At 40.1% G+C, this 15,300-nt stretch overlaps 1 protein-coding gene across 9 annotated transcripts in view; it reads right to left on the bottom strand.

Moving 5' to 3' along the window:
• The window catches only part of pcdh15a (protocadherin-related 15a), a 332,115-nt gene that overhangs the window by 73,972 nt on the left and 242,843 nt on the right, over positions 1-15,300 (bottom strand). For all 9 annotated transcript variants that reach the window (XM_037538811.1, XM_037538812.1, XM_037538818.1 and 6 more), the window contains 2 exons: positions 13,615-13,839; positions 9,610-9,726 (listed from right to left, as the gene is read on the bottom strand). In XM_037538811.1, the coding sequence (XP_037394708.1) occupies positions 9,610-9,726; positions 13,615-13,839 (342 nt within the window). The remainder of the gene's footprint in view (positions 1-9,609; positions 9,727-13,614; positions 13,840-15,300) is intronic.

Raw genomic sequence — 15,300 nt, 5'->3', positions numbered from 1 at the left:
CCTACCGAGTTAGATATTATGACCAAGTTCTTAGAGGATACTTTTTGATCTACGTTAGACAGTGTAGCTCCATTAAAAAGTAAAATAGTACAGCAGAAAAAACTCGCCCCTTGGTATAACGATCACACTCGAGCTTTAAAACAGACTGCCAGACAACTAGAGCAAAAATGGCATCTGACTAAATTAGAAGTTTTCCAGTCCGTCTGGAAGGAGAGCCTTATAGACTATAGAAGCGCTCTTACTGCAGCACGCTCAGCTCAGATCTCTCCTCTCTCTTAGAAAACAATAAAAACTAGATTACTATTTAGCACAATTTCTAAAATAACAGAGAACAAAAAAGTCACTGAACCCCAGATGGCAACAGCCTATAGCAGCAATGATTTCATGAATTTCTTTACTGATAAAATCGAAAAAAATTTGACAGAAAATTATGAACTCCACAAACCTGCTGCCTTCTACTGCCAGTCTAGATCCTGTGAATATTACAGTCAATGCAGATAGGCTGGAATTGTTTTCCTTACTTCAAGAAAATTAACTAGTTAAAAAAGTTTCTTCTGCAAAATTATCTACCTGTATTTTGGACCCAATCCCTACAAGTTTACTCAAGGAAATCTTACCAGAAATAACCAAGCCTATTCTGTCAATAATAAACTCCTCTATTAGCCTTGGATACATCCCAAAAACTTTTAAACTTGCAGTAATTAGACCGCTGATTAAGAAAGCTAATCTCGATCCCTGTGAACTATCAAGCAAAACAATTAAGCTCTTATTTGCATAGGAATCATCTACATGAAAAATTTCAGTCTGGTTTCAGGCTACATCACAGTACAGAAACAGCACTAGTAAAAATTGTAAATGATCTTCTATTATTCTCTGTCTTTGCTAGTCCTCCTTGACCTTAGTGCAGCATTTGACACAGTAGACCACTCTATCTTACTAGATAGACTAGAAAACCTTGTAGGGGTAACAGGAACAGCTCTTTCCTGGTTCAGGTCCTACCTCACTGATCGCTATCAGTTCGTTAATGTAAAGGGCGAATCATTTGTCCTTGTAAAAGTAAAGTATGGTGTTCCACAAGGCTCTGTTTTAGGACATATATTATTCACAATATATATAAAGGGAACACTCAAATAACACATCCTAGATCTGAATGAATGAAATATTTTCATTGAATACTTTGTTCTGTACAAAGTTGAATGTGCTGACAACAAAATCACACAAAAATCATCAATGAAAATCAAATTTATTAACCAATGGAGGCCTGGATTTGGAGTCACACACAAAATTAAAGTGGAAAAACACTATAGGCTGATCCAACTTTGATGTAACGTCCTTAAAACAAGTCAAAATGAGGCTCAGTATTGTGTGTGGCCTCCACGTGCCTGTATGACCTCCTTACAACGTCTGGGCATGCTCCTGATGATGGCGGATGGTCTCCTGAGGGATCTCCTCCCAGACCTGGACTAAAGCATCCGCCAACTCCTGGACAGTCTGTGGTGCAACATGCCGTTGGTGGATGGAGCGACACATGATGTCCCAGATGTGCTCAATCGGATTCAGGTCTGGGGAACGGCAGGCCAGTCCATAGCTTCAATGCCTTCATCTTGCAGGAACTGCTGACACACTCCAGCCACATGAGGTCTAGCATTGTCCTGCATTAGGAGGAACCCAGGGCCAACTGCACCAGCATATGGTCTCACAAGGGGTCTGAGGATCTCATCTCGGTACCTAATGGCAGTCAGGTTACCTCTGGCGAGCACATGGAGGGCTGTGCAGCCCTCCAAAGAAATGCCACCCCACACCATTACTGACCCACTGCCAAACCGGTCATGCTGAAGGATGTTGCAGGCAGCAGATCGCTCTCCATGGCGTCTCCAGACTCTGTCACGTCTGTCACATGTGCTCAGTGTGAACCTGCTTTCATCTGTGAAGAGCACAGGGCGCCAGTGGCGAATTTGCCAATCCTGGTGTTCTCTGGCAAATGCCAAGCGTCCTGTACGGTGTTGGGCTGTGAGCACAACCCCCATCTGTGGATGTCGGGCCCTCATACCATCCTCATGGAGTCGGTTTCTAACCGTTTGTGCAGACACATGCACATTTGTGGCCTGCTGGAGGTCATTTTGCAGGGCTCTGGCAGTGCTTCTCCTGCTCCTCCTTGCACAATTCGGAGGTAGCGGTTCTGCTGCTGGGTTGTTGCCCTCCTACGGCCTCCTCCATGTCTCCTGGTGTACTGGCCTGTCTCCTGGTAGCGCCTCCAGCCTCTGGACACTACGCTGACAGACACAGCAAACCTTCTTGCCACAGCTCGCATTGATGTGCCATCCTGGATGAGCTGCACTACCTGAGCCACTTGTGTGGGTTGTAGAGTCCGTCTCATGCTACCACGAGTGTGAAAGCACCACCAACATTCAAAAGTGACCAAAACATCAGCCAGAAAGCAGAAAGGTACTGAGAAGTGGTCTGTGGTCCCCACCTGCAGAACCACTCCTTTATTGAGTGTGTCTTGCTAATTGCCAATAATTTCCACCTGTTGTATATTCCATTTGCACAACAGCATGTGAAATTGATTGTCAATCAGTGTTGCTTCCTAAGTGGACAGTTTGATTTCACAGAAGTTTGATTTACTTGGAGTTATATTGTGTTGTTTAAGTGTTCCCTTTACTTTTTTGAGCAGTGTATATCAAGCAAACCAGATGATAAACCGGATGATGTTGTGATAGACACTGATCTGTCCTTCGATGCACATATAACTAATATTACTAGAACAGCCTTTCTGCATCTTCACAATATCGCTAAATTAGGAACTGCATTATCTCTACAGGACGCAGGAAAGTTAGTTCATGCATTCATTACTTCAAGGCTAGATTACTGTAATGCCCTGCTGTCTGGATGTCCCAGCAAAAGTCTAAACAAGCTTCAGTTAGTCCAGAACGCTGTAGTCAGAGTCCTCACAAGAGCCACAAAGTTTGACCACATTAGCCCAGCTTTATCAACCCTGCACTGGTTACCAGTTAAATGTTGCATTGATTATAAAATTCTATTACTGACCTATAAAGCTCTAAATGCACTCGCTTCTCAGTACCTGAGTGAACTTCTCTGCTACTATGAACCATCACACCTACTTAGATCACAAGGTGCTGGCTTACTATTAGTACCTAGAATTGATAAAGTTACATCAGGGGGGAGAGCTTTCTCATACAAAGCCCCCCAGCTCTGGTATAATCTTCCTGTTAATGTTCGGGAATCAGACACAGCCTCAGTTTTTAAGTCTAGGCTAAACTTGTATAGTCAAGCCTTTGGTGATTAGTCTTCCCTGTCAGATCTAGTCTCTGCTGCTCTGTTAACACTGTAATCTGTGGTCAGCTACTCTTTACAGAACTGACTGCATTTTCTTTCCTTTCTTTGCCGAGCTGAATAGCTGCCCATCTTGTGCGTCTGATGCTGTTGCCTCTTCTGCCTTGATTGGGTGCTGCTGCTCACCAGCCTTCTGGACCAGCTTGACCACCACTGAGCTTCTTGCTTTACAATGCTGTGCAGTCCTCACCCTCAGATCTTTTCTTTTTCCCACTTTGTACTATAATACTATATACTAATAATGTTTGCTATCCAGTGTCGATCGTAGGAGGATGGGTTCCCCTTCTGAGTCTTGGTTCCTCTCAAGGTTTCTTCCTCTTTAGGGGGTTTTTCCTTGCCACCGTCGCCGCAGGCTTGCTCATGGGGACTTGGACCTGGATTTTCTTTTCTTTTCTTTCTGTAATACTGATTGTTCTGTAAAGCTGCTTTGTGACAACATCTATTCTGAAAAGCGTTATATAAATAAATTTTGCTTTGCTTTGCTTTGACGGTCACAAGCAGGTTAGCCTTGGTGTTTGTGCCCTGTGACACTCACATCTCACCCTGCCAGGCCTATGTCCCCTGTGGTGAGACACACAGAGGGGCACTGTTCCTGGGCCTTATCCAATTGGCTGGATAACGCTTTCTGCTGCAGGTAAACTGCTCACACATGGCACTGAACCAGTGGCAGTTCACACATGCACTGTGGGAGGTGGGACAGAGGTCCAGTGACAAGCTGCTCAGCCTCTTCCAACATCCATCACAAGCCCATGGCCCTCGCACATACCTGCTGTTTTTCTACTATCTATCTATTTGTGTCACACCAGAAATCTTACACAACAAGGAAGATTTTGTGTGCATGTGATGCTTCATTGGTTTAGTTTATACAAACTAAATATATTTTAGATGTTTTACTCAATTTTTCAATAAAGCAAGAACTCATCAAGCGATAAATAACATAAAGTAACTGCTTAGTTATTTGCCTCCAGATTTAATCCTAAAAGTTAATTATATTTTAACTGCCTTTTTTGATGGCATTTCACTTTTTTCAGTTATCAAGGAATCATCTACAGCTTAGTGCATTATCCTGGACACATGTAAAATATATGATTTATCATTTGGATTTTTATTGTTATTTATTATTACTGTTATTATTGTTTATTACTTATTTTTGCTTTTATTTAAATTCATTGTAAATATCTGAAACCTGTAAATTTGCAATGCAAGCATAATTTTAGAATCAATCTTTGTTTGCAATCTGTGTTTAAACTAACCATTCATGTAAACATGAGCACGTAAAAATGCAAGAGCACGACTATTACGCTTCAAGTCTATTTTCTGCTGTTTACTGCAAGTGACACAGACAAAACTGTATTAAATACACACTCCTGTGATGTTTTTTCACTGCCGAGTCACAACGACATATAATGTTCAGTTTACTAATGCAAGTCTAAATTCCAAGCAGTATTCAACAGTGAAATCAAAGCTGATAGGAAGTAGCAGCTACTGCATGTGTGTTATGAATAGAAGTCATAGTAAATTCATAGCACTACAAAATGATAACTTCATGAAAGCTGCCAAAAAAAAAAAAAAATCCAAACAATCTTGGTCCAGTATGTATATCATTATGCACTTATTAACATTATGTAAAAATGGATTGATTTTACCGCAGTAGTAAAGTAGCAAAGTTATCAGAGAGATCAACCAAATCATAAGTCATAAGTCAAGTCAAGTCACTCTAAAATTGAAGTAATTATACTGTATAAGATTAATTAATACACTAGCATATTGCTACTGTTGGAACAAAACCTTGTATCTTCAAAATTACAACTTTACAGAGAAAACATACTTTACTTTCAATGTAATTCAATGGAATTTTCCATGAAATTTTGGACCATTACATTTAGTCCATTCATCATTAAATTTATACACAACGTAAAAGACAACAGGCATTTCCAATTATGTCAAAACTTGATAAATGGAGACACGAGGTTTCGTTTCGACAGTAGCCATATCTTGGCTACACTTTGTGGCTGCATTATGTATGATAATACAAAGTATGAAGCCATAATTGGCTGCTACCAAACTTTAAAGAGTCAGATCAGATCGAGTAGAAAAAGTCTGGATCAGGACGCCCCACTGAAAACATTGATTCCAAACTTTTGAACGGTAGTGTCTGTTCAAAAATGTAAGAGAAAAGCAAACACAGAGAATTTATCTTTCTCCACTCATTGAGCACAAGTTTCTCTTGCAAAAAGCGTAGGGTCAGACAACACTTTGGGCTACCAGCATCTATTATATACACTCACAGCCACAAACATCTCCAGACATACAGAAACATACACCTACATGCTTTTCATCCAGCCTCCTGCTTGCCTCAGTGACTCACAGGTTCTAAACAAGAAAGTGGAAGTCAAATGGAGAACTGAGACACCGACAGCAATCAATAGAGTCTAAGTGCCTACAGGCTCCTCTCTCACTGCTTGCACACACTCCTCATGAAAGCACTCACACATTCACCATGAATCAATCAACTAAACACAGTTCTCTTCTGGACTTTTACTTCTCTGAGTGTAGACATTTATAGCTGATATTTTTTTAATCAAGTAAGAAAAAGTTATTTTAAAATGTGTGGTTGTAGTTAAAAGCATTTTGATAAGCTTTAGTGTCCAGAAACTTTTGACAAGCAACCTAGTTACAGGCAAAAACAGCTATAGTGTACACAGCTCCTGTGGAAGAGCAGGCTGTGTAGTTTGCAGGAGACAAGGTAAAATCTCAAGAACAAAATAACTTTATCTGTGTATTTTTATTTTGTATTAAGGAATGTTTGCTTTTGTACTGCGATGGTATTGCATCGTTCAAACCAAGAGAGTGTGGGGCTGCATTTCTGAATCCTAATAGCTATTTCTTCTTCTTCTGCAGCCAGTACAGTGTCAAAACCTCCCCTCATAGCATGTAATTTCATTCCGGCATCTTGCAGGTGCTGAGAAAGAAAGGATTATCTCCCTGAGCTGCACAGAAAAGCACTCGATCGCAGCCGTCAAAGGAAGATGCAGACAGGCAGTGACACAGCATTAGCAAACTGATTAGCCATGCTTGTGGGCAAACTTGCTAATCGGGCTGAATGACGACAGCACAGGTGCAGCGCAGGTGTGCTGTAAGAAGCCTCTCTCCCCTCCTCACAGACACCCCTCTTAACACCACATTAATGGCCTGCCTGATTAATTGGATTAAAGACGTAGTTGCAAATCAGCTGTCCACTAATGGGTCTCGCTGATGCTTCACAATCACTAAGTGGTGCTTTTGGAGCGTGTGTTATGAAATTAAATAACACTGAATTAGAGCCATGATGGTCACTGATGCACAAAAATAATCCAATGTTCAAATGCTCCACAGCCAAACAGATATCCGTATGCTCTCAGCAGTTTAGGACAGTCATTCTTATTTAAAGGACATACAATGTCAGTGGTTATAATTCCATGCACATAATAGCCTCTCTAAGAAGTTCTAAGTTCTAAGAAACTGGACTGAACAAAATACACTATATTGCCAAAAGTATTTACTCACCCATCCAAATCACTGTGAAAGAATGGGTCGCTCTCAGGAGCTCAGTGAATTCCAGCCTGGTACCATGATACGATGCCACGTCGTGAAATTTCCTCACTAGTAAATATTCCACAGTCAACTATCAGTGGTATTATAACAAAGTGGAAGCGATTGGGAACAACAGCAACGACAGAGCGGAGTCAGCGGATGCTGAGGCGCATAGTGCACAGAGGTCGCCAGAGTCAATCACTACAGACCTCCAAACTTCATGTGGCCTTCAGATTAGCTCAAGAACAGTGTGCAGAGAGCTTCAGGGAATGGGTTTTCATGGCCAAGCATAATTCATTGGACAAAGCAAGGTCCATAAAGACATGCATGAGTGAGTTTGGTGTGGAAGAACTTGACTGGCCTGCACAGAGTCCTGCCCTCAACCCTATAGAACATCTTTGGGATGAATTAGAGTGGAAACTGCGAGCCAGGCCTTCTTATCCAACATCAGTGTCTGACCTTACAAATGCGCTTCTGGATGAATGGTCAAAAATTCTCATAAACACTCGTAAACCTTATGGAAAGCCTTCCCAGAAGAGGAAAACTGTTCAGATGGGATGTCACTTAAGTTCATATGCGTGTGAAGGCAGACAAGTTAATACTTCTGGTACTTAGTGTACATTTACATGGGACAAATGATAACAAAGATAGTCTGACTCAACTTGAAACACCTCCTTATGAAGTTTACACATGGCTCTACATATAATGTGGTATTGCAGGAAGCACTGCAAAATGTTGCAAAAATTCCATTTAGTTTTACTCGTGCTAAGACCAGTGGAGCAGCTGGGCATATATGCATGTGTATACTGTATGCTGATGTTTTTTTTATCAGGCTGTTTCTAAAGATGTGTTTTTCTGTAAACCCACTTTTCTATTTAGTGTAGTTACCCACATTATGATTAGTTATAGTGCGTATCCTTAGTATTCAAACTCCTGTGAATGTTGATTCTGATATATATTAGCGTGACATGTTACTGTAGCATACTAGTAGCACTAACCTTGGGTCAAATTTGCTAATATTAGCTCTGTGATATTAGTAGTTGTTTAGTAGGTAAGTAGGCTGTTATCTATTTTGAACATATATATTATGGCTTCAATATAAGACCAAAATATTCAGGAGAATATATAAACAAGAGAGCTGTCACTGATGTCAGGACTAAAAAGGGTTTGCTTATTTGCTGGCCATGAGGGCAGATTTATAGTATACCTACTTTTCTTTTTTGCTTAGTTCTACACCACTATCTATGACTTTAGTCCAACAATGACAATCTGAGGACTCATGCTGTTTACATTATTATTTCATTTCCATTAAACTAATAATAAAATATTGGCATGCACGTAAATGTCTTACATTTCACCCCTGTGGTCAGCTTTGCAAGTATTTTACTCTAATTGAGTAAACATTTCCCATATTCCCATATTTGTGATCTTGTGATGCAAAAACTCGTGTTCAACAGTCTTTGCAATTTTTTGCAAGATCTCAAAATTTTATCCAGTCACTGCATAATTTTCACATTAAACAGGTACATCTGTGAAGAGTTTTCAAAATGAAGCATGTTACTTCAATGTTATGTGCTGGAAATCTGCAATGACAGCTGCTCCACTTATATGTAGACAATGCATATGACATCTAAGCTAAGCTGGCCACAACTATTGTGATCTTGTCGTGTCCATTCTCTCTCTCCTTCTCTCTTTCAATTGCAAGAATATGGACAAGGATAAGAATTAAATAATATTTTTTTCCCAGCAACTGTACATAAAACATGTAACAAGTCACTAACCATACCCATGCCCAACCATGCAACCCCACACAAACAGAAGATGGATGCAAAAATGAGAACTAAATAGACAATGCAATAAATTATTAAATGATTAAGAATTTTAATTAAAATCAAATAAATAGTTCCATTCTGACTGCTGATCTGCAAGTCTGCATGTGAACGCTATTCCGTGTTTTTTTATGCCGTCGCCTCCTCCATGTGCTCCGACTGAGCACTGTAGCAATATGAATTCTGGACCTTACTGCTGCAAATTGTGAGAAATGCCTCTACAAAATCAAGCCATAAAATCCTATTAGCTTGTGTTCTAACATAGACTAGTTTGATTAGCATTGTTTTAAGCCTTCTACTTCACATGTATGAAATATGGAACTACAAACAATGATGCACTTGTGATTTCCCATTGATTGGTTTCATGCCAGGGTCCTCTCTGTGTGGAGTTTGCATGTTCTCCCCGTGTCTGCATGGGTTTCCTCCGGGTTCTCCGGTTTCCTCCCACAGTCCAAAGACATGCCAATTGGACATGCTAAATTGCCCCTGGGTGTGAGGGTGTGAGTGACTGCCTGTGTCTGTCTGTCTGCCCTGCGATGGATCTGAAGACTGCTTTGAAAGGCTCCAGCATCCCCCCGCGACCCTGACGGAGAAGTGGCTTAGAAAATGGATGGATGGATGGTTTCATGCCAGCTTATTATGCAAACACAACAGGAGTGCTAATAGTGTGTCCTCATGGAGAATTCTCAGCCTGCTAAACGTAAGTGAGTGAGTTTTACATTGTAGCTCAGTGAGGTTCGACACATCAAGAAATTGCTAAAACATCCTACCCTGTGCCCCAGGACTGTACTGGTCAACAGTAACAACACATTAAAGCATAGATCCTGTATAGCTGATGAACTGGACTACTTACAGGAGGGTCCTGGTCGGTTGCCAGCACAGTTGTTATAACCGTTCCTTTCTCAGCATTGGGAGCCACCATGCCTCTATAAACAGCCTGGGTGAAAACTGGAGCGAAATCATTCATATCCTAAAAAAAATAAAATAAAAAATAAAAAAAATCACACACAACAACACATATCAGATCCTACCATCTTATAATCTTATAACAGTAATTCTGCAGTGAGGAAGAATCCCAGTAGATATATACATATATATGTATGTATATAGTGTGTTATCCAGTCTGGATCTAGTTAAGACATGATGATGAATGGAAGGCTAATTGGTTGATGAGCAGTGCTATCTTTCATTCCTTCATTCCTTCAGTGCTAGCTTTTCTGGTGTCCTTCTTAGAGAACCAATCTATAGCAGAAAATAACATTCAGTGGGTGCTGAAAGAAAGGAGTAATGACAATTCTACATCATGTCTGTCAGTCTAATGGGAGTATAGGGAGTAGGCACAGTGAGGTATGAATGGTGTTTGGCATGATTATATGGCTCAGGAGAAACAGCACACTTTCGCCTTCACCTTCACACACTGGCTCGCAGCTCTCTCCACATGACTGTTAGCAGCTCATTAGTTAGCACCTCTGCAATAATGTGTGTCCATGACTATGTATCTAAAATGGAAGTTAGAAATCAGCCTGTAGAAATTATCTTTAAACACTGTAAGTGATCAAACGGCTACCTGTAAATTGCACATGAGCAGCTTTAACACTTTACTGTAGGACAGTATTCATAGTGCTTCATGACACCTGATATAAAACTACATAAACATGCATTTGTCTATCATACAGGTGCTTTTGCCAATTTTAATGTCAAGCGACCAATTTTTTTCCTGTCAATGGGTTTCTTTTAGGTTTATGTCAGCTGTCACAGAGGTCAGAATACTCCTTGATACGGCTATTCCGTAGTCACTGGAGTCGAGAATGACCGTCCTCATAGGGCTCTTCTTATGAAGCTAATGCTTTTTGTTCTAGTGTTTTATCCATATAATGTAGCACTGCCTTCTAAACACTTGCAGAGACTACTAAAGTTGACACTGTAAACATCTGCTGGTAGGCATTATTGAACCACAACTTCAAGTCTACTGATTTCACACAAACTACACAAACACATATCACTCGCAATATCCATTTGGTTACATTTGGTCTGAAATATTAAAATATTTCTAAAGGTGAAGAAAAATAGAGACGGAGAGAGTATAGGTGACAATAGAATCCAGATGGAAAAATAGGCAGGAGGAAAAAAGAGCATAGTGGCTATTACACAGAGGAACAGTGTGTGTTTTCTCCTGCTCTTATCTGGCCTTGTTCCCTTTCTTCCACTGTCATGCAGGAGAAATGACAGAGTAAAGTTTTTCCTCCCTCAAGCAAAAGAAGGGCCAGAAAAACTTTACAAAAACCTCAGCTATGATGAGCCACCCCCACATATCAATGGAATTCACTCCACTTCAAATGAAGACTCAATCTCATTTTTCTACCCCACCTGTACTGCAGTAAATCTAACACTTGGCACACCTTGGTAGGGACTGAAGGTGAATTTAATTGGTTTTCCTGGAGAACAGATTCAGATACAAACTCTGTTTCCCCCCAATGACTCAAGATTCAAGTCACATCAGAGAGAGAGAGTGTCAGATAGCACAGGATTCATGCTTTTGTTTGTACCAGAACAAACATTCCTCAGTTGTTTCCTGCACTAAAAAGATTGAGAGAAAGATGGGAAGCTTTTAGATTATAATTCTGTGCCACGAGAAAGCAATCAACGTGATCCATCACCACAAGGCTTTATGGAGAGAACAACAACCTTAAAATCCACACGAGAAGCCAAAACTCAAAGACTTCAAAAGCACAGCAGGTACGACAGGGACAAGAAAGATCAGACTACTAAATCCATTTGACTGGATTCTAAACCACCTCTATGATCACATAGGAGATTAAGAGAGATGATAAAAAAAAAATCTAATCACTACAAGGCTTAAATTCATAACTTAAATTCATAAGCAAGAATCAGAGCAAAGGAGGAGGAGCAAAACACTTCAGAGGCTGGGTATAGTGGATTTAAGAATCTGAAAAATGTAACAGCAAGCATATCATCATTTTTTTTACATAATTTGAGCACAGCAACTGCCCTTTACATTGTATGAACATTTAATGATGAATGTACCAACAGAAATGGCACAAAATTAATTATAAAATATCATCACATTCACTTATTATAAAAAAACATTTTTGCTGCAAAGTAACCACTTTGGACATACATGTTTTTGGACACAGACTGTGCCTAAATCTACAAAATTAATGAAAAGGTCGTTCTTAACTTTTAATATAAAGTAATGCAAAAAGATTTTGTTTGTAGTAATTTTGTATAATTTATATCATTCTTTTCATCATGAGATATTCATATCATTTCAAAGGAAGCTAGAGTAACCAAATGATACAGAAAAATAGAATTCCAAAAAAAGATGGTTTTAATAAGACAGCAACAACATGCTCACAGTGTCAATAAAGCAAAGAAAAAAGACAATGGGGAAAATAGGATGTCAACAGCTACTCGACCCAGATAGCAAGCATATATCAGTCTGCTGGGTTGATAAGGCCGGCACTCCGCTAACTGCCATTGCTGGTCCATCCTCTGACCACCTGGACTGTTGTCCTGCATAGAAACTCTGACTAGCTTTAATCTCTTCAGATTCTTTTCTGCTTTGCCATCAGCAGGCCAACAGAACACTGGCCCACTATCCTCTTGTTATCAGGGGAGCTTTGGTTAACTGTTCATGGTACCAGTATTTCAATAATTCAGGGCAACACAGATTTTAAGATGAGCGTAAATTGGCACACCGTCTACTGAAGAGCTAATACTGCATGTAGCAGATCAGCATCTAAAGTGCTGGTTAGTGTTAGCTCGTTGAGGTTATTAGCTCATTAGCTTCATGGAGGAGGCAGCTTCCATTACTCATCAAAAACAAAATCACATGGCTATTTTTGCACAATCATAAGTTTTCAACATTTCAAAAAGTCAGCCAATAGTCATATGCTAATTTTGTCCAAAGTCTATTTTTATTCCCCTTTTTACTGTTGCTTTTTCCGTCTCTGCAGTTTACTGGATATCCATTCGTTTACTGTTATGGATACTCGAATCTAGAAATTAGTCGCAATGCACTTCCAAATTTGATGTGGCAGTGGCAAAATGCACTCATGCATACATTTATAACTACTCAAATCTTAGTGATCAAATCTTAAAACAATCAGCTCATGTCATCAATTCCAATCCTAACATATGAGAGAACCTGTGAATAACTTTCTCTCCATACTTATGTTACTCGCAGTCTCACACTCAGACACGCACACACACACACACGCGCGCACACACACGCACACACACACACGTGCACAAACACACGCACACACACACACACAGCTGAAAACTGGAGGTGGCTAATCCTTCCGTTTTGATCCTATGGCTAATCTTCTGAGACGCTAGTGAGTGTTTTTGCTCAAATCTGGACATAATTGCAGTCACAAAGCTAATGAATCATTCAAGCCTGGAACAGCAGTGCCAGCACTGTAACTCGCTCATCGCTTTATCTGTCAGTGTCGTCACTGTCAGCCAGAAAGGAAGTAGGTGGATACTGGCATGAATCCAGACAAATGTACCACAGAGCCCTTCACCCAAAAAATCTGGCAGCACTGTACTTCTCTCTCTCAGCTAATTGAATTCTGAGAACAAATTTGTAGATACTGCTGGAACACCATCAACGCTGCTACTATTACTTTTACTGATAGTGATAAAATGATGTCTACGCCAAATGAACGGTCCACTCACAATACCTGTTTTTCACTGGAGCTACACTTTACTGAATGCTGTCACATAAAGAGTGGTGCAGCTAAAGCACTGCAGTTAAAGCAAGTCTTACAGATGGATGAGATGCCAAGTGAGTAGGTTGAGTATAAACATCGTATTCAATCATTGCACTTACCGTGATCCTTACTAGAACTGTAGCCACTCCAGGTGGCAGGACCCCTTCGTGATCTAGGGCCTCAACTTGGAATGTATAATTAGCACCGTCTCTGCCCAGGGCCTCGAAGTCCAGAGCCTGTAGCACTGAGAGAGCCCCACTGAGCCTGTCCACAGCAAAAAGCTGCCGAGCCGCATCCGTCCTTATCCTGTATGTAATGTTAGAGACCAGATCTGCGTCCACTGCCTGGAGGGTGAGAGACAGAGGGAAGAGTTCATTTGTATTTATGTTTGTTGGTTCGTATTTATGTTGGTTTGGTTAAAAAAAAAAGTTCCCTTTACCACAAATGTAGTAAATCAACCAAGATACTTGAACTATATTTTTGCCCTGGAGTCACAAAGTTAATATAGCAAACAAATAAATGTAGATCCACAATGTTATCACAATACAAAATGCCTAAATGATCACCAAACCATATTCAATTGTTATCTCCAATATTTTTGCGTTTATGGTCCCATTTCTACATGATGTACTCTCATCTATCAAAAACAAACAAAAGCTGACAGTATTCAGACTTTAAGATGGCTGCCACTACACTATAAAAATAAGTCAGGTCACATTTTAAGTCAACTTTCTGCATTGCTTCTTATTCTCTTCTCTAGAATAGAACAACTTAGAACCATTTGTCACGGTGTTCGCACACTGTGAAATTAAACCTCTGCATTTAACCCATCTGTGCAGTGAAACACCCACATACATGCACACTAGTGAACACACACATTAGGGGGCAATGAGCACATTTGCCAGGAAGCAGTGGGCAGCCCTATCCACGGTGCCCGGGGAGCAAATGGGGTTTAGGTGCATTGCTCAAGGGCACTTCAGTCATGGACTGTAAGCCAAGGGGATTGAACCAGCAACCTTCCGGTCACAGGGCTGGTTCCCTAACCTCCAGCCCACAATTGCCCCTAAACTCAGTTTGGTCAAAAGTTCTGCTTAGATTTTTAGCACCGCATCTAAATTATGCCTACAAAACACAGTAAAAAACTCAAAAAACATGCATGTAGTTGCTTTACAACCTCCTTACATTACAAGTTAATGCATTTATTATCTAGTTTTTATTTATTTATTATCTAGTTAATGTATTTATTTGCACAGTTAACTTTTTTTTTAGCACAGATTATACTTGCTGCCGTAGCATGGGGAACTATTTAAGTACAGGTCTCACTGCTTTAAGCTGGACATAGACATTTCAGCAACTTTGTGGCCCCTAAGTAGAACAAGTGTCAAACTGTGAAATCATCAAGAGATCATCATTCTGATTCCTTCTAAATCTTGGACCGTTTTTTAGATTACATTACTCAGATTTATTCCATTCCATGTTATGGTATTATGGACGATAATATGTCATACAGTGTCAGAAACCATATCATTAAATATATTACATTACATAACATCTCACTGTGGTTTCAGGCAAGTGTGCGATCATCTAGGTGAGCCAATCAGTGACTAAAAGCTTCCACTACTAGTTACACTAGCCTCCAGTGCAAAACTAAAAAGAAACTCTGGACACCAAGCATGTCTTGGCTGATTGATTAGCAAAGGGGAAATGTGTCTACATTTATTTTGTTTTTTGTTTGTTTGTTTGTTTTGGCTGACCCATTACTTTAAAGGAAAAACTCATAACATGTAATTGTAGATGACAGATAA

This window comes from Pygocentrus nattereri, chromosome 5 (assembly GCF_015220715.1).
Source record: "Pygocentrus nattereri isolate fPygNat1 chromosome 5, fPygNat1.pri, whole genome shotgun sequence".
Classification (NCBI taxonomy): Eukaryota; Metazoa; Chordata; class Actinopteri; order Characiformes; family Serrasalmidae; genus Pygocentrus; species Pygocentrus nattereri.
The sequence above is the reverse complement of the archived record's forward strand: the minus strand, read 5'-3'. Positions and strand labels throughout refer to the sequence as shown.